The 27,946-nt window shown below is 37.7% G+C and overlaps 1 protein-coding gene across 1 annotated transcript; it reads left to right on the top strand.

The window, feature by feature from the left end:
* Positions 1-27,880, top strand: PDK1 (pyruvate dehydrogenase kinase 1). Its single transcript, XM_045559035.1, has 11 exons — positions 1-302; positions 2,544-2,685; positions 5,154-5,225; positions 7,881-8,065; positions 8,454-8,549; positions 9,554-9,631; positions 11,159-11,235; positions 13,311-13,409; positions 18,718-18,828; positions 22,624-22,737; positions 24,904-27,880. Exons 1-11 carry the CDS (start codon positions 101-103, stop codon positions 25,042-25,044), a joined length of 1,317 nt encoding a protein of 438 aa, XP_045414991.1. The 5' UTR covers positions 1-100; the 3' UTR covers positions 25,045-27,880.
* The last annotated feature ends 66 nt before the right edge of the window (positions 27,881-27,946 follow it).

Raw genomic sequence — 27,946 nt, 5'->3', positions numbered from 1 at the left:
TCCCCGCCCCAGCGGCCCGCCACGTCCCTCACGTAGCGCCCGACCGAGGCGCTGAGCGGCGACCCGGCGCCGGGCTCCGGCTCCTCCGGCGGGGCTCGGCATGAGGCTGGTGCGGCTGCTGCGCGGAGCCGCCTCGGCCGGCCCGGGCCCGGGGCCGCGCGCCGCTGGTCCCCGCTGCAGCCGCAGCCTCACCTCAGACTCGGGTTCCGGGCCGGCGCCCGAGAGCGGCGTTCCGGGCCAGGTGGATTTCTACGCGCGCTTCTCGCCGTCCCCGCTCTCCATGAAGCAGTTCCTGGACTTCGGTGAGTGCGGCCCGCGCCGCGGGCCTTCGTGCGCGGCCCCGGGCGGGGAGCTGGGGCCGCCGGCCCGGGCCCGGCCGGCGCGGGCTCCTCTCGCCTCAGCACACCCCTTCTCCTTCAGGTTTCCGCCCCCAGCGCCCTCGGGACTTCCTTCCTCCCCGGAGGGTGCCGGCGCTTACCACCAGGGTAAACAACCGAGGCATGTGGCTTTGTGCGGTGTATTGTTGAAAGCCAACCAGCAGGGCCGCAGGCTGAATGAGCTCCCGCCTTTCCGCGCACGTGTGCAGGTGCGCGCTCGCGACCCGGCCACCTCGGAGGAGCCGAGCTCGAGCTCCGGGGAGAGCCCAAAGCGTGACACCTCCGGGAATCGCGTTTGGAGCCCACAGAGTGGTAGTAGATGTCCAGTTTTGCGTGTGATAATTGCATAGAATTGGTGTGATGATAGGGAAAGCAGGTTATAACTGGCCCAATGTCTTAGAATGTTTTTCTTGGCAGTGGCTTAAGAGTGTTTCTCCTAACAGCACATTCGTTTCGTCAGCTGCAGAGGACTTGAGCACGTGTACAGTGCATGACTGGGAGATGCTCTGGTGTTTACCACATTTTAAGCTGGTTTTCTCTAGAAGGCGTGCAACAGATTGCAGAAGGAATTGCAAAGTTAAGCGCTTAACTTTGACTTCCCATATGTGGGCAATGAGGGAAAAGGGAAAACTCTAATGCGAACTTTAGTGGAGTAAAAAATTTGAGTAGAAAGAGTTATCTTCTGCATTGTGAGTGTGATTAGGATACCTGCATGGCTGGCGACTTTATCTTAAAACTGTGGCTTACAATAGCAAAATTTTTTGCTCAAAGCCTTCGGGTTTTGTTTTTACTTTAAAATGACTTTAGTTTGAAGAAGGTGAATTTGGCCTTTTTCGAAAGTAGGCCATGAAACTTTCACAAGAAGATGTTTTCCTTTAATACCATAATTTCTACTATTAACAATCTAGTTTTTACTAAGGTTGTCTCTGCTAAAGTAGCAAGATTAGTGAGTTTAAGTTGCATTATTGGACTGGGCAAGGTGGCTCATGCCTGTAATCTTAGCACTCTGGAAATCCGAGGTGGGGGGACTACTTGAGGCCAGGAGTTTGAGACCAGCCTGAGCAAGAACAAGACCCTGTCTCTACAAAAAATAGGAAAATTAGCCAGGCATGGTGGTGGTGCCTGTAGTCCCAGCTGCTGGGGGGGGGGGGGGGGGTGCGGGGCTGAGGCAGAAGGATTGCTTGAGCCCAGGAGTTTGAGGTTGCAGTGAACTATGAAGATACCACTGCAGTCTAGCTTAAATGACAGAGCCAGAGTCTGTCTCAAAAAAAAAAAAAAAATGTATTATTGAAATAAAAAGACATTTTATTTTAACTTTAAATGGAGCTGCTTGCCAAAGGCCATTCTACAACTATTTGGTTTAGCATCCTGATAAAAGCGTGGAGAAAGGGGCAGGTGACTTTTGAGGAATCAGATAATTGAATAGGACCTACCTGAAGATGGTTTCTTAACAGGCATCAGTGATTTTTGCTCTGAAAGCACTCCCTCCTCTGCACTTACTCTTTGCTTATGGTAATTAGTGGTTCTATATAAAATCAGTGGATCTTCTCATGCACATGTCAAAATTTCCCTGTTTCTTCTTTTTAAATGTATTTATTTTTTAAGGCTAATCAAATGAAGCAGTGGGAGGGGAGAAGGAACAAAGAAATTTGTAACTATTTCATGTAGTTGTAGGCACCGCTGCACTTGTTGGACCACGCTAAAATTTCCCTGTTTCTTAGACAGGTATTCACTCTTTTTAAACCTGGAGTTAGGAAACAGATTTTCTAAATGATAACAGCAACAAGGTATACAGGATAGGTTTTTCCAGGTTCTACTATTAATTAGACTCTGAGCATTGCTCAGACATGCACAGGCACCTTAGTTCTAAGATGGGTGATCACTGTAAGGATGCAGGTAAGGGAGACTGGAAAGTATCTTAATTGTTGCACACTGCCATTGGAATGTCAGGAATTGGAAGATCATTTTGGATGTTTATAACTCGAGATTGGGTTATCTCATCCTTCCCTCCCTCTGGCATGGGTATCTTTGCCTTCTATTCCCTGCGCTTTTAGAGTGATTGTACCACTCTGGCCTTGCTGGCTAACTCCTTGTTTCTCCCTGCCTCCTGGCTTCTGTTGCCTTATACCTTCTACTTACTGCTTTCCTCATTGTGTCTTGTTTCAGGATCGGTGAATGCTTGTGAAAAGACCTCATTTATGTTTCTGCGGCAAGAGTTGCCTGTTAGATTGGCAAATATAATGAAAGAAATAAGTCTCCTCCCAGATAATCTTCTCAGGACGCCATCCGTTCAGTTAGTACAAAGCTGGTAAGATTCTCATCTTTTGTTTGCAATTTCAGTGGAGTTCTGGACTTTACTCAAGATTAAAGCAAATGCTTTTTTACTCTTCAGTGGAATCTTAAGGTAGTAGCAGTATTCCTCCTTTTTTTTTTTTTTTTTTTTTTTTTTCATTTTTCCCTTTTTGGTGTGTCTGGGCTTGTGCCCTGAATCCTTGACTCTCCCACTCCTTGATTTTGAGAAAACCAATCAGAACTTCAGAACTTCACTAAAATACCAAATTTAAGATTTGTGTCATTAAATCTGCAGAGATCCTATAATATAAGAAAAATATCTGCCATTTGTTGGTTGCTAGGTATTTATGTATATTACCTTTAATTCCTTCAACAACCCTGCACAGTAGGTATTTTCTCCATTTTACAGATGAGGAAGCTGAGGGACATAAAGGTTAAGTCCTTTGCCTAAAACGATACCACTGGTAGTAGAGCTAAGGTTCAAACCGAGATTTGTCTGAATGATGAAATGTATTAAAGGGTGTATATATTTTTAACAAACTGAATTTATTTTATTGAAGTACATCTTTTTATAAACCACGAAAGTTAAAACTTTTATTCTTCTGTTTTAAAACAATTAGAAGTTATTGGAATCATGTAGAAACTGTGATCTCCCCCAAAATGAGATGTTCAGGGTATGCACTCATTTGTGGCCACTTCTATAAGCCTTTGTTGTTAATGTTATTAATTTAAAAGTGTTGTTCTCCTAAGCACTGCAAATTTCAAACAAAAGAGTCACCCAGAGTTAAGTCTTAAATGGAAAAAATTCAGTTGCAAGATGTTTCACAGTTGTGGTTCATGGGAGATCCTAGTTTTCCTTTTGTAGGCATTATAGTTTGAGGGAGAAGCTGATCTAACCTTTATTAAAAAAGTAAGTGAAAGAAGCATGACTGCTACATATATGATAATCAGATGCTAACTAGTCTAAGTATGGAATAGCTATGTCGTTTAAGTGAGAGACATTTGTTTAGGAATTATGATAGAATCCAAAGGAGAAAATATAATACCCTATGGAAGCTTTTTCCTGTTTTTAAAAATTCTTCATTAAAAATAGAATATTCTGCTTTTTGAAATCTGATCTGTGCTTAGCATGTTATAGTTACTCAAATCCTCCCCCCCCTTTTTTTTTTGATAGTTACTCAAATCCCCCCCCCACTTTTTTTTTGTTTGAGACACAGTCTTGCTCTGTCTCCCAGGCTAGAGTGCAGTGGTAGAATCATAGCTCACTGCAACCTCCAACTCCTGTGCTGTAAGCCATCCTCCTGCCTTAGTCTCCAAGTAGCGGGGACTATAGGCGTGTGCCACGACATCTGGCTAATTTTTAAATTTTTTTTAGAGACAGGATCTTGCTATGGTGCTCAGGCTAGTCAAGTATCTCTTGAATAAAGAGCATAGTTTTTCTTGCCAATGAAAAGAAAATTAAGGGTTAAAGCAAAACAGCAGTTATCAGAAGCACTTGACTTTGGAACGCAGTGAGACATATTGTTTGTCAGGAACAGCTTTCCAAACCAACGTGGATTTACAGATTTTTAAAACACTTTCATTGCTGCTGGATGCCTGCTAAGTTAGGGCAGTTGTAGATAAAGTACTTACAGACAAGCCAAGCGGACCTTCCGCTGTTGAAGAAAGTAATTGGATGGTAGCAAGGTATTTTTAGCTCTGGCCCTGCAGTGCCGTTGTACTTGGCTCCATGACCACGAGAAAATCATTTGGCCTTCCTCATTTTGCTCATTCCTTAACAGGTGCTTTGCTACCTTTAATTGTTAAATGAATTAAAAACCTACATTTTCATGAGTTTTGTGTTTTTTGTTCAGGTCTGCTCAAAAGAACTGTGTGGTAAATTGTAGGCTTTTAATAAATATTTGTTGACTGGACATAAACAGCTAAAATTAAGGTTTTAAAGCATAGGCATTTAAGTTAGATTTTTTTAAAATTTTTTTAAATTAAAATTTTAAATTCATATTTATTTAGATAAAAAATTACATTTTTTAAAAAATTTCTTTATTTTCCTTCTTGCCCACTATTGGGGTGACATAAGTTAGATTCGTAAAGCAAGATAGGCTGGCCTCACTTTACTGATAAGTCATTTATCCCAAGATCACATAGTTATTGGTAACAGATTCAGTCCTTAATGATAATCAGTATTTGTACTATAAATTCTAAAACTATTTTAGGGGATAGAACTTTAAAAAGAGTAGGAAATTTTAAATTCTTAAACCAAATTTGACCTTCGCTTTGGGGAGAAAATACACACCTTCTAATTCTTTGTTTCCAGCACTTCGTGCAAATGTGAATGGGTATAAAATTTGTACTTCAACCATAATTTATAGCAGTACTCTAAATTAAAAATTATAACATGTTAAAAATAGCTTTTGAGCTAATTTTCACAACACTAAACCTTCAGAATGTGAAAGAACAAACTTCTCCTATTGATTTGCATTTTAGGTATATCCAGAGTCTTCAGGAGCTTCTTGATTTTAAGGACAAAAGTGCTGAGGATGCTAAAGCAGTTTATGAGTAAGTTCACAGTTTTGACCCTGAGTACAATTTTTGTATCCTTTAAACATCATATAAAAATGTAAATGTCTTCAGCTTAAATCTGCTGGTGGATCACTTTAGGGAAATTGATTAACATTGAGGTTCCCACTGCTTTGGAACATATGGTAGTATACATATGTCTAGCAGCCCATACAGGCAAGGCAGATAACGTAAAGCAGTAAATTGGACTGGGCGTAAGAAATGCTTCATGTTCCTGTGTATGTAACAAAAGGCAAAGTTCAAGTGCGATGATCAGTGGAAGTCTAGATGTGGCCTCAGTGCCACTTGGACTGTTAACCTGGAGAGTACATACTCCCAAAGGACAGCCACCCTCAGCTCTAGCTGATGATTGCCATGTGAGAATGCTGTCTAGATCATCTGATTTTTTTCTGATTTTAAAGAAAAGCTGTAAGTTTAGATTTTTATGTAAAATCTCCCAATTTTGAAAGATTGGCAAATAATTTAAAAAATTTTAAAACACAGAAGGCCTATAAAAACATGATTGTGGCTCTCTAGTTTATGAGCTGTGGTCTGTGAAATGATGTAAATAATATGACTGATTTAATAACCAGCATCAGAATCAGTAAACCCAAGTAGTCACCTTAGTTAGGCAGTTACTTGCTTATTCCAATGAATGCTACTTACAACGTAATGACCACTTCTTATCCTCAGAGTCTGTTACACATTTTTTTGGACTATCTTTAAAGGGGTTGGTAGCACATTATTTTTTAAACATGATTTTGATCTAAAAATAACATTCATTAAGAGCTTACTCTGTTCCTAGGTATTGAGCAAACTTTACATGAAAGGTTTTATTTAATCCTTAAACAACTCTACTGAGATAATGTTGTTTGTGTACAAAGAGGGTGAGCAACTTAAGGTTACATAGCTAGCAAAAAATGATAGGACAGGGATTTGGACCCAAGCTGTCTTACTTAAAAGTTAACATTATGCTGTAGAACTGTCTGAAAACAGTAATTCAGAGCTGATTCCAGAAAATAAGATAAGAAGTCAGGCAGAATGATAGTTTTGTTTTGTTTTTTTAAGAGACAGGGTCTTGTTCTGACACTCACCTGGAGTCCAGTGACAGGAACATAGGTCACTGCAGCCTTGAACTCCTGGGCTCAAGTGAGCCTTCCACCTCAGCCTCTCGAGTAGTTGAGACTGCAGGCATACACCACATGCCTGGCTAATTTTTAAAAAATTTTTTGTAGAGACAGGGTCTCGCTTTGTTGTCCAGGTTGGTCTTAAACTCTTGGCCTCAAGGGATCCTCCTGCCTCAGGCTCCCCAAGTGTTGAGATTACAGGTGTGCGCCACCTAGCTTGGACCAGTTTTTGTTTTGTTTTGTTTTTTAAGAAAAGAGAGAGGTAAGATAAATGAATAAAGAGATAACTAGAATAATGAGTTGTTCATTGTTTTTGAAGAGTTTTGTTGTTTATATTTTGGTTTAACAGTTTGGCTTTGAAGCTAATTACAAACTAGGAACTTCAAAAATGTTTTGAGCAGTGGAAACATCATTGGAATAAGTTAATAGTACTCAAGATGATGACTTTGAAGGGGAAAGCATTCATTTGGAAGTGTAAATTCTGATGGGTATGTTAGAAGATTGGTTTTTTTATTTCATAATTAAGACTTCTTTCCTCTTTTATTTAGTTCTTTATATTAATCATGCAGTGTCTTATAAGTGACAGAAATGGAAAGGCTGGATGATTTGAAATTTTGTCTCTTAATGTAATAATCTACTTTTTTTTTTTTTTTTGAGACAGAGTCCTGCTCTGTCACCCTGGCTAGAGTGCCGTGGCATGAGCCTAGCTCACAGCAACCTCAAACTCCTGGGCTCAAGCGATCCTCCTGCCTCAGCCTCCCAAGTAGCTGGGACTACAGGCATGCGCCACTATGCCTGGCTAATTTTTTCTATATATTTTTAGTTGTCCAGCTAATTTCTTTTTATTTTTTAGTAGAGATGGGGTCTCGCTCTTGCTCAGGCTGGTTTCGAACTCCTGAGCTCAAACGATCTGCCCACCTCGGCCTCCCAGAGTGCTAGGATTACAGGTGTGAGCCACCACGCCTGGCCTCTAACAGTCTACTTTTCCTCTTCTATTTTGTAAACTCATAGGATGAATGAAATTAGAATTCTTTTCTATTTTTCTGTTCTAAGTGGTTCTTTCTCTGTTTGAACCCTAGGGGATAGTTCCAAAACAGACAGGCTTTATTGGCTCATTCATCTTGATTCCTTACAGAGCATGAATTCCCTAGAAGCAAGTGCTCTGTCTTCTCTTAGCAGAATGTTCCTGGAATGCCATCCTCATAGTGAGTGCTCAGGTGACCTTAGTGGATAACAGTTAAAGAAAACCATTAACATTTTTAGCATTATGTTTTGTGGCAGCTTTACTCTTAGAAATCCAAGAAAAGAATTAAATTTCAAAAGTTTTATTTTGGAGGTCCTTACACCTTCATGGATTCAGTATATATTATGATCTGAAATATATTTAAATAAGTGTACGAAAACATGCACTGATATTCCTTTTACTAAATTAGGGATTTCTTGCTTACTGTGGTTGGTTAAACTTAAATTTTAGCATTAAATTTACTTGTCAAAATATTTGGCTGTTTTGATGGACGGGTTTGTTTAGCTTTACAGATACTGTGATACGGATCAGGAACCGACACAATGATGTCATTCCCACAATGGCCCAGGGTGTGATTGAATACAAGGAGAGCTTCGGGGTGGATCCTGTCACTAGCCAGAATGTTCAGTACTTTTTGGATCGATTCTACATGAGTCGCATTTCAATTAGAATGTTACTCAATCAGCACTGTAAGTGTCCTGCATAAAGAGAAGCTAAATAAAACGTACTGGTATATTTTAAATTTATTTAGAAAACTTCCCCTTGGGCAGAACATTTAGGTTTACTTTTTTGCTTATTAAGAAAATGAAATACATACCTAAACATTTGTGCCCCCGTAATATGCTGCAATAAAAAAAAAAGGAAAAAGAAAAAGAAAAAGAAAAAGGAAAGTAAATACAGTGCCATACAAAGAAGGTGTTTTTATTGAATGTAAAATACAATTGAATGTTTATGGAATGTTTATCCTTAAGGAAAATATTTGTTATTATTTGGTACCATTTAGAGAAACAGTATTCAAATTTGGAAAAGAACATTAGATAGTTTAGCTTATTTTGTTTGTTTTTTCTTCTTTGATAGCTTTATTATTTGGTGGAAAAGGCAAAGGGAGTCCCTCTCATCAAAAACACATTGGAAGCATAAATCCAAATTGCAATGTAGTTGAAGTTATTAAAGGTAAATACTTACATTTTCTCCTTTCAAAAAAGACGCAAAAATCAAAATCATTGAGTGTTATTTCTTGCTATTAAAACAACTGTTTGTATCATGAAATAAAATGTTAAATGCATTTGAAAATAACTTTATAACATTAATTGTGTATTATGTATAGGATGAATATTTTGTTGATACAGTTCTTTGTTTGGCAAAGTTTGGTGATACCATAGGAGGTATCTGTTTCACTTAAAAAAAATTCAAGTCCCAACCCACCCCACCAACCCCTGTTAATTTCTTGTATTAGGAGCAATAATTCGTAACAATTTGGTTTGCAACTTTCTACACTTTTTGTACATATACACAATTGTTGTTGGTCTAACATTTTTTTTAAAAAATAAGTTGCTTTGTATATTTTTTCTAGAAGTTTACAGATATCTTACCATGTTAATACTTACAGATATACCTCAAGTTTTTGAATGACTATATGGACTGTATCAGTATGTATTAATCCGTCTTCCTGTTGATGTACACTTAGATTGTTTTCATGTTTTTGTATTGCTAGCAATACTGTAGTGAACATCCTTAGATATATGCTGACTTTGCTAGTATTTTAGAAGGCAGGATTCCTAGAATTAAAAACATTTAAATGCATTTAAAATTTTGATACTTCCAAAAAGGTATCAAATAATGGATAAGAGTACCTATTTCCTAAACCCTCACCAACTCTAAGTTTTTGTTACATATAGTAATTATTTTCTTCAGCCTGTTATTTTTCATTTTACTTTGCTTATGATGTCTTTTAGTATATAGACTTCTAAATTTTTTTGTAGTTGTGTCAGTCATTCTTTCTTTATGGCTATTAGACTTTGTCATGTCACACTTAGACTTTCTCTAAACTAAGATTATTAAAGTATATTTTTCTTATAGAAAGTTTTACATTTTCATTTGTCAGTACTATTGCCATCTTAATGCATGAGACAGAAGTAAATTTATTTAATGCTTGTTTTTGTTTTGATTCACACTAGATGGCTATGAAAATGCTAGGCGTCTTTGTGATTTATATTATGTTAACTCTCCTGAACTAGAACTTGGAGAACTAAATGGTAAGCCTGAAGTTGTCTTTTCCTAAATGGTTAGTGGTCTGATTACCTGAGAAGGAATGATAAGAATGCAAATTTTTTTTAATAGAAAAGGACTTTTTCATCAACTTCATTGCATATGAAGGCTGAAGGAGAGCAATCATGTCAAATATATGTACATGTAAATATATATAAAATTTAGTTGTATTCTTTATGAAAAGCATTTTGGCTTTTTCTGCCCCATTTTCCTTATTTTTAATTGATAACTTTGATTCTTTGCTTATTTTTTATTTTCTGTCTAGTCATAGAAAAAAATGATACCAAGAAAATTACATTTGGCTTTTATATGTATTTCAATAATGTAAGGTTTGCTGTTTTTCTACTTCCTGAATTGTAAATCATTTTTTATTGTTGAGGAAGTAATAAGATTCGGGTTGTGAGAGAAGAAAGAAAGATGCTCATCTATTTGAGAATCTGTTTCTCTCTTATGTTCTCCTTTTTACCCTGACTAATGCCTTTTGGACAAAAATGGTTTAGATGCCTTAAAAAGAGATTGATGAGTCTTTTTCCTAGAGGCATTGGTAGTTTGACAGAGGGAAAAACATTTCCTATGTTAAGATGACACTTTAAGAAGGTGGTGGGAAGAATAAAACTAACTAGGCTTTTAAGCCATATTCTAGACCTTAGAGTAGGAGAGCAGTAAAGAAGTTACCCAGTTGAAAATAGAATTGCTTGGTGGTTTCTTTTTTCTTTTTCTTTTTTTTTGCTTGGTGGTTTCTAAAGCTGTATTAACTCTTTGATCCATGATGGTACCATTCAGTAAATAAGAATCACCATGTGCAAATGATAGTTTGGGAACCTGAACTGCTGTGGGAAGCTTCCGGATTTCCCATTCATGTTCCCAAGGGGGAGCTTATTCAGAGGAGAGTATGACTTATTGGTTAAATTTGAATTCTAAGCTGTACTGAGTCTTACTCCTTTGCTCTGCTAAAGGTCTGTTTTACACATTTACCTCTGCCCTCAACTGGGCTGCTATTAAATGTTTGAAAGTAGAATTAATATCCCTTGAGAAATTGATGCTAGCTCAAATTTTTTTATTCAGCTGTACATCCATAGAAATGCCTGAAACAAAACAGACAATATTCCACCTAGGTGAAGCATTTAGAAAACGGCTCCTTAAAAAACAAGAATGTATTTGTGTGAATTGGATTATGGAATCTACAGACTTTAACACTTCTCTTTGGAGAGTAAAATTCCTACCTGAAGGCTGAGTGATCTTTAAAAAGACATGTCCTAAGGAAGAATGGGAGCATGCGTTGGTTAGATAACTGTGCAGGATGGTGAGAAATGACCACAGGACTCTGGTCATTGTCAGTTCTAAATGTATGGGGTTCAAACGCTAATACAGTGAAGAAATTGTGTGGCAGTTCTCCCCCAAATAATACTGTCCTCTATAGTTAATGTTTTCTTTTCATCACTACACAATTTATTCTTAAAAATGCTTTAAGCACATCTCTCTGTACTTTCATATTTTTCTCTTCTGCTCTGTAGCAAAATCACCAGGACAGCCAATACAAGTGGTTTATGTACCATCCCATCTCTATCACATGGTGTTTGAACTTTTCAAGGTTTGTAAAATAGTATTACATAACCTTTACCAGTCCTTTCCTGAGGTTAGGAATCTGCTCTGAAAGTCAAATATTCCACTGGGTTCTCCTGTTTCATTAAAAGATGCCATTTCATGTCAGTATCATGTCGCATTGCCGGAGATCAGCCTTTTGTCAACAGGGACAGGCACCTCCACGTAGTAGTGAGCTCAGACTTTGGAGGCAGAAAGACATGGGTTTGAATCCTAGTTCTGTCACTTAATATGTGTGTGACCTTGGCCAAGTCACTCAACCTCTCTGAGCCTCAGTTTCCTCTTCTGTAAAACAAGGATAATACTACCCAGGATTATTTTATTTTGTTTTTTAAGAGACAGGCTCTCACTCTGTTGCCCAGGCTGGAGTGCAGTGGTGCAGTCAGAGCTCACTGTAACCTCAAAGTCCTGGGCTTGAATGACCCTTCCTCCTTCCCCTCCTGAGTAGTTGGGACTACAGGCAGTTACTGCGATGCCTGGCTAGTTTTTTATTGTTTTGTAGAGATGAGGTCTCACTATGTTCCCCAGCCTGGGCTAACCAGGATTCTGTATGAAGACATGAATAACATGCTAAATGTCCAATACAATGACAGCGTATTATAGGTGCTCAATAAAGTTATATTTATATTTTTATAAAACAAAATATTTAGAAGAGTGATGCTCAGCTTTCCATCTCAAAGGACCAAAGTCCCACAGATAAGCCTGCTTATTTTTTTTTTCTTTGAGAAAGTCATTTATATTGACTTACAGGGCTTATGCTGTTGTTTTTACTCTTTATAACAAATTCTGAAAATTAAATAAAATTATGAGGCCTTCTCTTCCCGATTCTTCCCAGAGTTGGAAAAAGCTGGGTTGAGAAGGTAAAAAAAAAAAAGTTACACTGGTAATATTGAAAGTAACTTTTTTCCACCTAATGACACTTTCTGGTTGACAATAAAACGGGTGAGTAGTGGCATGGGTCCCTCTGGCTAAAAATGACTGTCATACATCAGAGGCCTGTAGTTTCTCGTTCTTTGGTTACCGTGTCTTCAGCTAGCAGCAAACTGGAAGAGAGAAGAGGTGGCTTTCAGTCTGATAATGTATAAGAAAAATATGCTGAAACACAAGGAAACTGACTGAATATCTTGGAACAGCACCAGAATGCTCTTGTGTTCTATGACAGCAAGAATATAGCTAATACCTTACAAAAATCTTTCTAGCAAAGTGGTTAAGTGAATAGTGATTGGCAAGGGTTAAAACTAATTTTTTTTTACCTGAAATTTCAGCCACATAAAGATCTTATGCCCTATTATAGACGTATTCCATATTATATAACATATTTTATATAATGTCAATAATGGCTTTCACCTAACCTTTAAACTGCGTTTGGTAGAGATGGTGGAATCTCAGGCTACTCATTTCTGACTGGCTGATTAGCATGCCGGGGCCACACACCCTTATTCCCAAATTCAATCCCATCTTTTGCCCTTTTAGTTACATCTAGTCTATCAGTTTCTACTCCAATGCTACATGTCATGTTTTTGTAATGCTCACAATATATTGGCATTATATACCCTGTATTCTTTAGAAATTGGTCAGTTTTACAATTTAAATATCCTTAGTTTCAAACTAGAGATGAAGGGATTCGTTTCTCCATTGTAATAAGGCTCTTGCTGTTAATAACATATGAAAAAAATATTTTCTCTTAAATTTATGACAATTAAAATGGTTCTAAAAATAGAGCTGAAACTACATTTTCAAAAATAAATTTCACCTGTTATTTACTACAATTATAAAGTGTTTGGACAGAATTTTCTGCTTTATTGTAAACTGGTTAAAAGTGTTTAGAAGTTTGATTTTGTAAAATATGTCGAATTTAGTTGGCATCTTAAAATATCCCTCAAATTTCCTGATAAATTGACTCAATTTTTTAAAAAAGTAACTCTTTAAATATTATAAGAATTATGATTCTTTGGCATATTTCCATTGAATTTAAAACCTTAAATAGTGTATATGTACCTGAGAGTTGTAGTTTCCCTTTTTTTTTGAAAGTAGTGTTTTTAATATGACTGTAACATATTTCAGAATGCAATGAGAGCAACTATGGAGCACCATGCCGACAAAGGCGTTTACCCCCCTATTCAAGTTCATGTCACACTGGGTAATGAGGATTTGACTGTGAAGGTAATTGTGTTTGTTTGTTTTTTCTAATTGATGTACAGGCATACAGGGATAACTGTGCACATAATTTCTAGAAGACATAATTTATTCTCATGGGAAAGAAATCTTATCTGTAATAGTTAATAAGCACATTGCTTCATTTATCTGGCAGATTATAGAATTACCCTTTGAGTCTATTTCTATTCTGGTCCCTAATACAAGTGTTTCAAGTTAAACTAAATCCCAGAGACAGGTAATTTAACAGTAATGATAAATTTTACTTTGGTAAATATAATAAAATCTAAAATACTGGGGTATTTGCAGTGTTATGGAGATAGTACATAATTTTTTAAACAGTACTTTTTCATCTACTTGGTTTTGTTTGATTCTCTTAACAGCTCCTTAATGGGGAGCACAGGGAATTTTATCCTCAATTTACAGATGAGAAGACGAAGCCACAGTGGTGACCTCAGGATCACACAGGTGATTTAAATGCCACAGGACAGGAAATCTGGTCCTCTGACCCGGTGCTATGCCTTTGCCACTGCAGTCTTCAGATAGCCTAGTTTCTTAAGAGTGTGATGGTCTCTTGTTTAAATAATCATTTTTAAAATTTGTATTAAAGTAATAAATACAGAGAATATAAAAATCAAATATTTATGTCAGTTCCTGGCCTTTTGTGGGCCTCACTACTCAGATAATCTTTTAGTTATTTCATCTGCTATTTACCGCTGTATTTCTAAGTAGTATTCTGATATTACGATTTCTGATATTACATTTCAAACAGCAAATACTAGCTTTCTGTTGTGGTGGCTGAGGAGTTAGCTCTCTTAAGTAGAGCACCTGCTCCCCTCCCCCACCCCAGCCCCAAGTGCCACTTTGCCTGTACCATTTTCCCAATATCTAAGTTCACATATGGAATTCTAGGTTGAAAATAACAACGTGCAGAATTTTTAAGGGACCAAAGTGCCTGTGCCATTTTACATTCCCATCAGGAATGCATAAAGCTTCCAGTTTTTCCACATCCTTGTCAACATTTGTTATTGTTTTTTTACACCTATTTTAAAAGTGTAAAATTCAGTGGATTTTAGCATATTCACAGGGTTGTGCACCATCAGCACAGTCTAATTTCCATTGCTTGAGGTCATCCGTCATTGCATGGATCAAGGTTCGCTGAGCTCGTAGGCACTCAGCAGAGATGCCTTCTGTGCTGGTGAATGGGCTTTGCTTAGAGAATCTGTTTATGTGATGTAAACAAAGGTTCATAATGATACCGCAATTCCACTCCTATGTATGTACCCTAAAGGATTGAAAACAGGTATTCAAGCAAAAACTTACACATGAATGCTTATTTATTTATTTTTTGAGACAGGGTTTTGTTCTGTCACCAGAGCTAGAGTGCAGTGGCACAGTCATAGCTCACTGTAACCTCAAACTCCTGGGCTCAAATGATCCCCTTGACCTCACTCAGCCTCCCAACTAGCTGGGACAACAGGTGTGTGCCACCACACCCAACTCTTTTTTCTATTTTTTGTAGACAGGGTCTTACTATGTTGCCCAGGCTGGTCTTGAACTCCTGGCCTCAAGTGATTCTCCCATCTCCACCTCCCTAGGATTACAGGCATGAGTCACCCGCCCTGGCCTCACACCAATGCTTAAAGCAGCACTATTCACAATAGTCAAAAGGTGAAAACAAACCAAATGTTCATCAGCTAAGAGTGGATAAACAAAATGTGGTATACCCATACAATGGAATATTTGGCCACAAAAGTAATGAAGTATTGATATATGCTACAAGATGGATGTTACAACATTGACAACATTATGTTAAGTGAAAGAAGCCTAAATGCCCAGAAGAGGCAAATGTATAGGGACAGAAAGTAGACTAGTGGTTGCTTAGGGGTATCATAGCTAAGGGAGCCAGGGTTTCTTTTTGAGGTGATAAAAATATTCTAAAATTTTTAGGTAAGGAGGAATGGGGGAGTGCCTGACTGCTCCCCTGATATTCTAAGATTGACTGTGGTAATGGTTGCATATATCTGTAAATACATTAAAAACCATTGAATTATATACTTAAAATGCATGAATTTGGTGGTATGTAAATTATATCTCAATATACCTATTTAAAATGAAATAGACTTGTAAGGGTCTGAAAAAGACTGTTCTAGAAACCACTATAAAAGCCCTACGTGTATTAATGGCTCTGCCTCCACCTACTGCTCCTCCATCCAAGGTCACACAAATGCACCTGCTCTTGCAGTCTCTCTGCAGGTTTCTTCAGTAGAGCTTTCATCCCCATCACTCTCCCTAGACTTTACGAATCAAGGCTGGGGTCATTCTCCTCCCATTCTTTTAGCTTGTTCAAATTATTGACATTGTTTACCTTTTATTTCTCTGCTAAAATTCCTGCAGATAAGTTATTTTTTTCTGTCTTACAAGCCTGGCTGCTCTTTCAGAGTCTGTGTTTGGACTATATTCCATAAATAATATAAATATTATAGCCACATGTCTTTTTTTTTGAGACAGAGTCTCACTCTTGCCTGGGCTAGAGTCAACCTAGCTCACAGCAACCTCAAACTCCTGGGCTCAAGCAATCTTCCTGCCTCAGCCTTAGCCTCCCGAGTAGCTGGGACTACAGGCATGCGCCACCATACCTGGCTAATTTTTCTATATATATTTTTAGCTGTCCATATAATTTCTTTCTATTTTTAGTAGAGACGGGGTCTCGCTCTTGCTCAGGCTGGTCTTGAACTCCTGAGCTCAGACGATCCACCCACCTCGGCCTCCCAGAGTGCTAGGATTACAGGCGTGAACCACCGCGCCTGGCCACACACGTCTTTTAAATTAAAATTTCAATGTCTTGGTTCATTCACTGTTGTTGATTTTATAAACTTGACAGTGAAAATGCTGTTGACTAAGGGACTTCAGGAGCTCTGGGTGAATACGGGGTGACTGAATGTCCTGGCTTCAGAGCTGTCATCAAGTCAGAAGTGGTTCATGTCCTCCGGGCCTGAAATTCACGTGGATTAGTCCAGGGAGCCCAGTGTTACGGGGAACAGGAAGTTAGGGATGGCAGCTCTTGGTTAGATGACATTGAGAAGTGTTCACTTTGTGCATTGAGAAGAACACTTAAACTCACTGGCAAACTTCTCTTCCTCAGCCTTCCTGTTGACATGACTTGTCTCTGTCATAATCTCTTTTCCTTGGCACAGGCTTATGTTTACCTGATTCCAGTTTTTTTTTTTTTTTGTCTCCAAATAATATTAGTCAGGTTTCTTGTTTAGTTTTCACTTCTCTCTCTATTTGTCATCAGAGTGCCATTCTTTGAGCCTTAAATATATGCAGACCAAATATCTGTCCCCCGCATCGTTCCCTCCTTCCCTTTTCCTGAAGAACTCACAGCCTCTGATGATTTCTTATGGCTCTCTTGGAAACTCTTTTGACCACTTTAAATCTGCTGGTTTTGGTTTATTGTGGTTTTGGCTGCAGAACAAAATAGGTTGCGTTTATCAGTTTTTAACTGTTTCCCTGCAGCTCCGTTTGCCCCTTCACCTCTGGTAAGCTGAGGCTTCTCACAGTCCCCTTGGCTTCTGCCCAGCTCCCACAGTTTTCCATGCCGCCCACGGCTGGAACCACTTGCCATGTTGGTGTAGTCTCTGGCCAAGAGGTTAAGGAAAACCAGGAAGCGGTTATTCAAGTCTACCTTTTCATCTTAACACCTATTCTAATATAATAATGTTTACTTAATATTTACAGAACACCCATACTCATGTTACCAGCAAAAGTGCAGCAGATCACTGGATTAAAGGATGAATAATTAACAAATTGATGGAACTTCAAAAATACCCAGATCTCTTTATTCATCTTACTAAAATAAATTGCTTTGCAGGGCTTTGAATTCATAGCCAAGAATAATTTCAAGCACAATGCTACATATAAGTTCTTAAAAAAGTCCTTTTGTTTACTTTTATATTGTAATTACTTAATTTTAGATATATCAGAGGCAGATCTTCAAATGATATTTCAAGATTTTTTAATTTTAAAATTAAAATAACTACACAGTTTTATTATAAAGGTAAAATATATATATACTATAAAGGCTTTTAAAGAATAAATAAAGACTCAACTATAAACCATTCAGCCTATTGACTTGTAATACATATTTGGTACTATTTTAATCTGTCTATATGTCTAGTTACATATCTTAAAAACATTTGTATATGACAACTGCATCAATGTTATAGGCTGTAGATCAATTGAAATTTTGTGACAAAGGAAAGTGACTATAGTAGATTAGGAATATAAGCTGTATTATAGCTAGGAAAAGAAGTCCATGTTAACTGAAGGAAAACAATGAAAATAATGTGTAAATAAATTATCAAATTCAATCTGCCATATGCTTATTTTGAGTTGAAAAATGATAAAAAAGACCTGTGTGCCTTACAAACTCATCAGAAAGTTGTCTGGGGTTCTATGATGTAAAATTGCTTGTAGATGAGAACACAATGAAGTGGTTCTGTTTTTTCCTTCCTGAAAATGAAAATTATACTTTTTTCTGTATTAAAAGTAATTATAAAAAAACTTCAGTAACAGAAAACCCCAAAAAAGAGAAAAGAAAATCACTCATTCCATAGATAATAAAATTATATATTTCAGACCTTTTTTATAAAATTAGAATTTTATAAACATTTCTTAACTTGCTTTTTCCTGTTAACAATGTTTTGCAGATATCTCTCATACCAATATATATAGTTCTATATAATATTTAATGGTTAAATAGTATTCTATTTTAGAATGTACTTTTAGTTTACTTAAGTAATCCATTTAGGTTTTTATTCAGTTTTAGTGATTATTCTACATAGATCTGTGATAGATGTTCTCATACATTCTTTGCATACTTTGGTGCTTATTTTCTTAGGACAAATTTCTGGAAGTGACATTATTGGGTCAAAGGGTACATGCATTTTTAGTTTGATTCTAGTCACCATATTGCCCACCAGAAAAGAATAACAAATTTTTTGTTACATCCAAGGTAAGCTTAGCTGTGTCCAGTTCTGTGCTATAATGCATTGGTAATGAGGCTTCAGAAAATACACAGAGCCACAGCAGTATTATGATGGAACTTATTATGTATTAGAATTTCACATATTAGAGGAGTTGTGTTAGGTCTATTAGGGAGGGAAATGTTTATATTTGCAACTTGGATTGTGCGATGTTCATTTTCAAAAGCAGTACTTTCTCGCCAGCAGGTAAACTGTGATGCTGTGAATATGCATTGGTATTTTGTTGTTTGGGGTACTTGATCATAGAACATGATCCTTTCCTTTCTTAGATGAGTGACCGAGGAGGTGGTGTACCTTTGAGGAAAATTGACAGACTCTTCAACTATATGTATTCAACCGCACCCCGGCCTCGTGTTGAGACGTCTCGAGCAGTGCCCCTGGTATGTGATCGAGAAACAGTGAACTTATTTCTGTGAATTGCCTTCAACAGGCTCTGGCTGCCACATAAATTAGCTAAGCCACTGTGTAGAGTGATCCACAAGGGAGAAGGGAAGCTGTTAGAAACAAACACTTTTCTCTAAATTTAAACAAGCTTTGGAACACTTTTTTTGTAATTGAAATGGACATAAGACAAAGATTATTATTTTGGAGTTCTTATTGCCAAGTTTGATAGTCTTATAGCAGTGGTTTTCCTGGAGTGATAAACCATATTTTGATATGCTATTTCTAATGGGAAGAATAAATTACTGGTTTTACTAGTATTTGGTCAGCACTAATTTAATCTTTAGTGTTGACTTTCTTAAGTATTTATAATTAGAAAGATCTCATTGTAGACTCAAATAGACTAAAGTTCTGTTTGTGTAATTACCAACCTGAAATAGACTCAAATTATAATTGTTTTGAAGGTGTTTTTATTGATTTACTGTCAGCTATTTTCAGGTTTAATAAGATCAACTTTTGAACTGATTCCATCTTTATCTTTATCCCCCCAACCTCCCAAAGTAACACTTTGCCAAATTTTTGTCCTATAATTTTGGAAAAACACTATTCTTCCAGACTTTGAAACTTCTCTGGCATATCCACTGGAGTTAAGCATGATGGAATATAGTGTAAGATGAATCTATTTTAGACCCATTCCTAGGAAGTTACTAGTAGGACTTTATTCTTTTTTCCCCCAGCAATTTAGATATCGTTGGTTTATTATAAAAGAGAGACATGGAAATTATTTGCATGATAGAAAGATTTCAGAACTTTAGTGCAGTGAGCAGCTGCAGGTGGATGGCATTTCAATAGTGATTTATTTCAGTCTACATACTTTCCGAGAATGTCACCATCTTTAAATAGGAAATAATCCTTGTTGTCTAGAACTACTTTGATGCCTCCATATTCTGGGAGAAGAACTTTATCTCCAACTTTCACACTAACTGGTTAATCTCTTCACCCTTTCCTTAGAGCCCGATCCAGCAGCTACTACTGTTGCTTACAATACTTTTCCTTGGGATTTTTCTGGAAGCATAATGTCTCCTTTGGTTACTGTTTCAGCTGCACACCTTCCAAGCAATACTCAGTCAAAGAGTGGAAAAACTTTCTAAATACTTGTCCAGCCACGACTCCCACCGCCACTGTAGCTCAAACTCTGCTCTCATGCTGCTCCTGCAAGGAGAGACCCCAAGACTTTATTCTAATAGTTTTATCTGTTGCATAGCACAAATTCTGTGGCTGCAGCTGTAAAACAGTTTGAAATGATTGCTTTAGTAATATGCTTCTCCAGCTGAGATATGTGGCTTACAGGAACAGGCATTCATATGCCAGGGTCAGGCAGACAACGTTAAATGATAAGCATCTTCTTAGGATTATAATTTTACTCTAAAAAGTAGGGGGAGAGAAGGGAGATGCTGCTTTTGTAGTAAACAAATATCGTAGAATTTTTGTGGAGAGTGGCATAGTGAACTAGTCCAGACTCTGGAACTGTCTGGTTCCTTTCCTGACCCCACTACGTCTTAGGTTGGTAGCCTTGGGAAAATTAGTGACCTCTCTATGCCACAGTTTCCCCAACTTGAAAAATGGAGTTATTGTGAGGATTGAGTAAATTAATGTATATAGAAGTGCTTTTTATAGTGCCTGGCACATAGTAAATGCCATGTAAGTATTTGTTTTTTTAGGATGCAAAATTTATTGAATTTTTAAGAAAATAGGCTTAACATGGAACAGGCTCCTGCATATATCTATGCAGCCTTAGCCAAGGTTCAGGACGTTATTGATACTAAGCTCTTGCAGAGCCTTCTTCCTACTGTCACAACCACTTTGCAAGTGGACCCAATCAGCAAGTGCTGGGGTAGCTGGAGAATGGCTGCCTGGTATCCACAGGAGTGGCCATCTGGGCCACCTGAATACTGAGCGCTTCCTCCACGTGGATGTCTTCTGGTGGGCATTGTCATGGACAGGATATCCTCAAACTTTAAGCCCGTTCAGAGAGGAGTATCCACATGTGTCTCTTCCAGACCTCCTTCCATCTGTTCTCCAATTTTGTTCTCTCCAGGTCCCTGACCATGCAGCCAACTGCCTGTTTGCCACTGCCCATCCTGGAAGGATTTTCTTTCGCCACTGTCTGTCAGCCCCTGAGGGGGCTTGTAGTGGAAGGGCAGTCCACTTTGGGCTGCTGCTAGCACACTGGGTAGATCCATCAGTAGACTAGGCCCATGCTGTTTTTCTTCTCTGTTACTTTTTTATTATTATTTATTTTTTCCCCCAAAATTCATATGTTGAAGTTCTCTGTTACTTGTTATAGGGGAAGCCCGGTGAGTCCATAGGTGTGGTCGGAGGAGAGACAGTGATAAACTAGGTCAGGTACCATGGGAGCCTGAGCTGCCTGCTCATACAGTTTTCTTGGGGCCACTTCTGGAACCAGTTAATCTATCAGTCAGAGTCAGAACAGGAAAGAGATAGGTCACTCAAATTATAATTCAAGGAAGGTTTATTTACAAAGAAATTAATTGCATAGCTGTAGGTAAGGATAGTACGGGACCCAGTGCTGGCAGCAGCAGAGCTGTCACCACTCTGGATCAAAGGGATGAACAGAGGGCGAAGTCTGCAGAACCCAGAAGAAGGGAAGGTTGCAGAGTAGCTGCTTGCTCTCAAGGGGCCCAGCCCGCCCCAGGCAGCCTCACAGGGAAGGAACCAGGGGAGTGAATACCCTGCCTTGCCTCTCTCTGAACTGTTGCTGGGTTCTCCAGGACCTGCTGGAAGCAGAGGGTGTGGGAATCCATTGAGATTATCTCCCAGGTCAGCCTCCCAGAGGAGGGAGAAGTGTGGAAATTGGATAGTTGATTTGTAGGGCCAAACAGAAACTCTGATTAGAAAAGTCAAGCAATAATTGGTGAAGGTAGGTAAAGTTAGAGCCTGGGTTTATTAATAGCACTCTGATTCCTGAGTCTACATAAAATCTTAACTAACATGCTGCATGGGATGTCATTGGACATATAACTTGGTAATAAAAACCATTTTTACTTTTGTCCAAATGTTTTGTATTAAAGAATTGGTAGGATTTGTCCAGGGAAAGGAGGAGGCCATTCCAGATACTGGGACCAGGATGAGCTGACACAGAAGTGATGTTGAAGGAGCTAAGTGCAGGGGATGTAGTTCCGCCAGACTACAAAGTGGGAGGCTGAGACCTGGTCTTGTTAGGTCTAGAAAGCTCATTTTAGAAGCTTGGATTTTTATCTCTAAGGCAGTGGGGTGAGGGTGGTGGGAGTGGTGCTATGCTCTGAAGATGTTTAAGCAGGGGCGTGACCTGTCAGTGAGATGTAAGAACGTAGGCCTGTTAGAGATCTCTCCAGGTTCAGAACACAGGCTGGAAATTTATGGTATGAAGTCATGAGGCTACAACGAGACTTTTTCTACTCTTGCCCCTAAAAGAGATAACACGTTTTATATGATATGGCCAAAGGCAGTATTGAGATACCACAGAGCAGGCCAGTGAGGTAAAGCAACCTGCTTTTTCTGGACCACCGCAAGTCATTTTATAGAGAGAATGAAGAGCTTTAAATGGCCAGTTGGGAGTCAGCTGACATAGTACTCAACTAAGCCTCTGCTTAATCATTATCAATACTTACATGTTAACAAATCTCTTAGATGCAGGCTCTGAGAGCCCTGGGGTACTCAGTGGCACTGGTCTTAATTAGAGAAGTAGTTCAGTGTGGCTCTCTGAAAAGAATTTTGTTTTTCTCATCAAACAGGCTGGTTTTGGTTATGGATTGCCCATATCACGCCTTTATGCGCAATACTTCCAAGGTGACCTAAAGCTATATTCCCTAGAGGGTTATGGGACAGATGCAGTTATCTACATTAAGGTAATAACTACAGTCTTCTTGATTTAATGATATTTCTTTTGATGATATGAAAAAAATGCCAATATCTAACTGTAATGAAATTTAACTCTACCTCATGCTGTTTAAATACAAAAAAATTATGGTTTTATACATGGGATCCTGTCCATGTGGAGAGATGGTCCCCTTGACTATGGGGAACATCCTGTCATGATCGGGACTCTGATTGTTAGTAGGAAAAAAATTGGGTTAAAGTAGTGAATCATAAAAAATTATATATCATACAAATCTCATTTTTTATTATTTATTTATTTATTTATTTATTTATTTTAGAGAGAGGGTCTCACTCTGTCACCCAGGCTGGAGTACAGTGGCCTGCTTATAGCTCACTGCAACCTCGAACTCTTGGGCTCAAGCGATCTTCCTGCTTCAGCCTCCCAAGTAGCTGGGTCTATAGGCATGCACCATCATGCCCAGCTAATTTTTTATTTTTTTTCTTAGAGATAGGATCTCGGTATGCAAATTTAATTTTAACATAAAACACCTAAATGGACATTGACCCACCAACCTTTTGATGTATTTATTGCTAAGGCCTTTTCCTTGTATATGTGTCTGCAGATTGGAGTATCACATTGTCTTTCTTACTGAAGCTATACTTAACAATGTATCATTTTAGTTTCTTTAAACAAAGAAACAAATGCATAATCCTTTTGAATTTTATGCAATCCTTTACAGATGTTTTCTGACTTGTGATTTGACAGCAATTTTTATGTGGCTTTCCTTTGTGAATCTTTCCCAAGCATTCATCTTAGTTTTCAAAGAAACTGTCCCTTTTTTTGTTCTTTGTTTATATAATAATAAAATTTTATAATGACAGATGTAACTGCATAAACAGATTTGGGAACAAGCACAGGTGACTCTTGAGAAGCCTGTCGCTTACCTGGTGGGAGCAGAAGCACTTACCCTCCTGACCTGAAATGTTCATCGTGTTTACAGAGGGATCAGTATATATTTACAGGGATGGCAGAAGCACTGGGTCCCATCAATCCTCTTGGTTGGTTAAGGGGTGGGCTGTTGGTACATGATTATTTAGTGACTCTAGTTTCTTATTGTGGCCACTAGATGGCACCTATTTTATAGGAAATGCTGAAGAATTTATATTGGAGAAAATAAATTTATCTGAGAAGGTTAAATTCTTTCTAGATAATATGTTTTTTTAACCATGTCACTTCAGAGGAACTTAAAAAGAGCAATATCAGTGCAACATTTTTATCACCAAATGTAACATTTTGATCCAGCCTACAAATCAAGAAATTCTGGGATATTTAAAGAGAATGTAATATATAGGTGAAAGGTTTTTAGTTTCATTTTAGAAAAAATAGAAGACAAGAAATCTTAAAGAATCATTAAAATCATCAACATCAAAGACTTTACTTAGCATTATCAGAATGAAATTTCTGGTTCAATATATGGCCTGAGGTTGAAATTGTATTGAAAAATCCTAAATGTAGTTTGTCTGAGGTTCCAGTGATTTGCAGGAAGCTGAAATAGAACAGTGGAGTAATGGTAATGATACATTGGAAAGATGAAATCATACATGATGTAGAAATCATATATACTGTGACTGAAATTGGAGGCAGGAGAAGAAGAAACAGGATCAAACCCAGGGCCAAGAATTGTTTATGCAAAAGGTGCCTTATATATATATATATGTTCTGTATTTATTGATAATTTTTAAAAGTACAGTGACTATGCTGAAATAAATAGTATTTCTTCTAATAAATAATTAAAATAGATTTCATTAAATATATGTACACATATTAAGGTACATATGTCAATTTTTTATGCTTTTATATTTAACCAGCTTTTTCAGTTAGCCAACTTCTGGTCTGGGTCATGCTTTGTGTAAAATTTCAATTCAGCAGCTTCCAGGATGGCTGGGGAGTTACTGCATGTAACAAACTCAAGTCACATGCACATTAATCAGTGCCATAGATTTAGTAAATAACACATTTCAAATATATACCCTGTTTAAAAGTATATTTAGATAGTGTTATGATTAACAAGATATCAGTATTGTTTAATTTACAGTAACCTTTTTGGCATTGTCTGTTTTCTCAAATAATGAATTCTTAAAAGAGCCAGACATATAAGTCTTGCTTTTTTCCTTTCTTTTCTTTTTTTTCCCAGGCTCTGTCAACAGAATCAATAGAAAGACTCCCGGTGTATAACAAAGCTGCCTGGAAGCATTACAACACCAACCATGAGGCTGATGACTGGTGCGTCCCCAGCAGAGAACCAAAAGACATGACAACATTCCGCAGTGCCTAGATGCACGTGGGACATCCAGGAAATCCAAATGCGGTTTTTGTATTAAATTTGGAAGGGATGGTGTTCAGAACTACACTATACCAAATACTTCATGTGTCATTTTCATAGTTAACTATGTGGGTAGAATAAATGGAAACTGAATTCCATTTGTGCCTATTAAACCTCCTGAACTAAAGGATGAAATTGTACCTATTTTACACTTATATTTTCACAGTTAATTGAACCTATTTTTAAACAATTGTAGTTTTGGTCAACTTTCCTCGTTATGATAGGCTTCAGCACTGTAGAAGTCTTTGGATTTCTACAGAAAACTGTGTAGTTTTTTTAAGAAATACTTTTCACTTATGTCTGCTAGAAACGTTTTCTAAATAATACGGACTAGCTGATTAGCTGTCTTTTTGTTATTTGGAGGAATTCTGCCATCCTTTATGTGGCAGTGACAACTGTAACAGGTTGGTCTTTGTGTGTGCCAGAGCTTCACATACTGGACTACCAGTAAAGCAGAAAACGGTTGCCCTGTAGTACAGAACCAGCCACCTCTACATGCATCGTCTTAGCTCTTAATTTATCATTTTAAAATTTTATTGTAAAGGAATGTGATCTATAGCTCCCTATGGATCTAAGAAGATCACAGGCCACCTATTTTGAGTGTGTTTGTGATTAAGGCAAGGGGAAGTTTTTATATTAAAAACAAGCAAACAAACTAGCAGCTACTAAAATAGAGAAGAAATTAGGGGGCAAAGCAGTGAGTCCCAAAAACTGAACTTAATTGATTACTGAGATTACCTGGGGAACTTCTGAAAAAGTAGAGTTTTTCTGGGTCCTACTCCAGACACACTGAATCAAAATCTCTAGGGATAGAGCCCAAGAATCTCAATTTTCAAAACACTTCCTAGGCGAGTCTAAAACCTAGCCTAGTTAGGGAACCACTCTTTTAACGTGAATAGTATGACATGCCATTTGCTAAAGTGACAGAGCAATCTTTAGGTTTCAGTTTCCGCCTATTTAAAGGTCATATTTCTAGACTGTAGGAGAAACAAGCTGAATCTCAGGCCTTGTGCAATTAGTAGAAGAACAAAGTGACTGCAGGCGGCCAAGGGGTCAGAATCATAAGTACACAAGTCTTGACAAAGAACATATGTCTCCTAAAAATATCCAGATCTTATTATCCGAGACAAGTCAGCTTAGGTTTATCACAGCAATCCTTTGCACTCATATGGTGATTTGTAGTTTCCAAATACTTTGACATATTACAACTCTTTTGGTCTTCAAAACAAAGCGATACAGAGTGGGTGATGTTATCCGTTTTTCACTCAGAATATGGCTCAGAATTAGAGCCAGAGCCTCAGCTGTATCTGCGGATCACATCATCAGCTGGCACGTCTGGGAGACTATGAAGTTAGAGACTATGTTTTTAGTCACACCTCATCTTAAGGTGACAGGGAAATACATTGGAAATAAATTTTAAAGTAAGTAGAAAATGCAAATGTTTAAAGAACAGCTTCGCCACTTAAACGGGGGAGTTTTATTTCTCTGGAAAATACATCGAGTTGAAACACCTTATTCTTGAAAGGAATCTGTGAGATTAACAATGCCATGTAAGTTCATAGATTGGAAGGGTGTGAAAGGGCAGTTAGTGCAGTCCCTTGTGTACAAGGGTGAGGTCCTGAGCCTCAGAGGCCATGTCGTCTGCTCAGGGCTTCTTGGCTAATGAGACCAAGTGTTGGAAAAAAGAGGTATCTTAACTAACCTACTGTTCCTTAATGATGGATTTTGTGAAAAACAATAGAACATGTTAATGAGTGATTTATATTAGTTCAACGTGTGATAATTTTTTAGCTTTAAATTATAGTTTTCTTGTAATGATGAAATATTTTAGGATCCTTTGAATCTAAATGTCCACTCTTTCCTAATTGAGACATTTGTCCAACTAACATAAACTTGATGTTTTTACTTATGAAATATTCTAACCCCCTGAAGAATATTAAAGCTTTTTCCTCTTTCTTTAAGAGCAAAGAAATGGTGTTTTAAAGGAAAAGTGAAATTATTTTCTTTTTAAGATGTAACAGCTTTTTGGTCTGTTATTGTGGTAATGGACAGAAAATTACATACAAGAGTATACTGGGAGTGCTTTCTCCTAGTTGGTTTTAAATCATTGCGCTATCTGAAAGGTTTTTAGATTTTACATGAGCTATTTTGTCCACCAGCATTAATGTGATGCAGTCTAGTTGTAAAAATATATTGAAGGACAGAAGTGGATACTAAGTGATTTTTATAACCTGGGCAGTTAATGAATGTGCCAATGTTTTTTAGGAAGGGACAGCAAAAATATTCTGCCCTATACTTAAAATACTGGCCGGATTTTGATGTCTTCATACTTAATAGTGATCACTTTCTTGCACTGTGAAGTTTTTACATGAAGATGTTGAAGTCTACCATATTATTTTATAAAATGTTTTCTGTATGGCAATAAACTGAAAACATGGATCAGTGCTTACTTTGAAAATAAACTGAGTCAATTTAGGTTTTTAAAAATATAATCATGTCTTTTAAATAGAAGTTTCTTCTACCATCAAGGCTCAACCTTCTGTAAACATTCAAAAAATTGCAGCTAGGTGGCTGGCACTAAATTTCACTATCTTCAATAGAGGAACCGCTAGGAACTTAGATTTCCAATCTGTATATTCTAATGGAGAAAACGAGGTAGAGTTTGTATGGTCTGAGTTATCCTAGATTTTCATTATCCAGACATACCATAGATGACTGACTTACTGCGTAAATGAAGATCTTCTGTTGTGTGATTTTTGAAAGGCTATAAATAAATTTGAAATTTGAATAACTTTGCACAGTTAAGTAATTGTAAGAATGGTCTTAATTTAACCAGCATTACCCACTGCCTACA

The sequence above is a fragment of the Lemur catta genome, chromosome 8 (genome assembly GCF_020740605.2).
Source record: "Lemur catta isolate mLemCat1 chromosome 8, mLemCat1.pri, whole genome shotgun sequence".
Lineage (NCBI taxonomy): Eukaryota > Metazoa > Chordata > Mammalia > Primates > Lemuridae > Lemur > Lemur catta.
The sequence above is the reverse complement of the archived record's forward strand: the minus strand, read 5'-3'. Positions and strand labels throughout refer to the sequence as shown.

Coding starts and splice junctions, on each gene's coding strand:
- PDK1 (XM_045559035.1), top strand. CDS start 101: ATGAGGCTGGTGCGGCTGCTGCGCGGAGCCGCCTCGGCCGGCCCGGGC. Junction 8,550..9,553: donor TGTAGTTGAAGTTATTAAAG/GTAAATACTTAC, acceptor GATTCACACTAG/ATGGCTATGAAAATGCTAGG. Junction 18,829..22,623: donor CGTCTCGAGCAGTGCCCCTG/GTATGTGATCGA, acceptor CTCATCAAACAG/GCTGGTTTTGGTTATGGATT.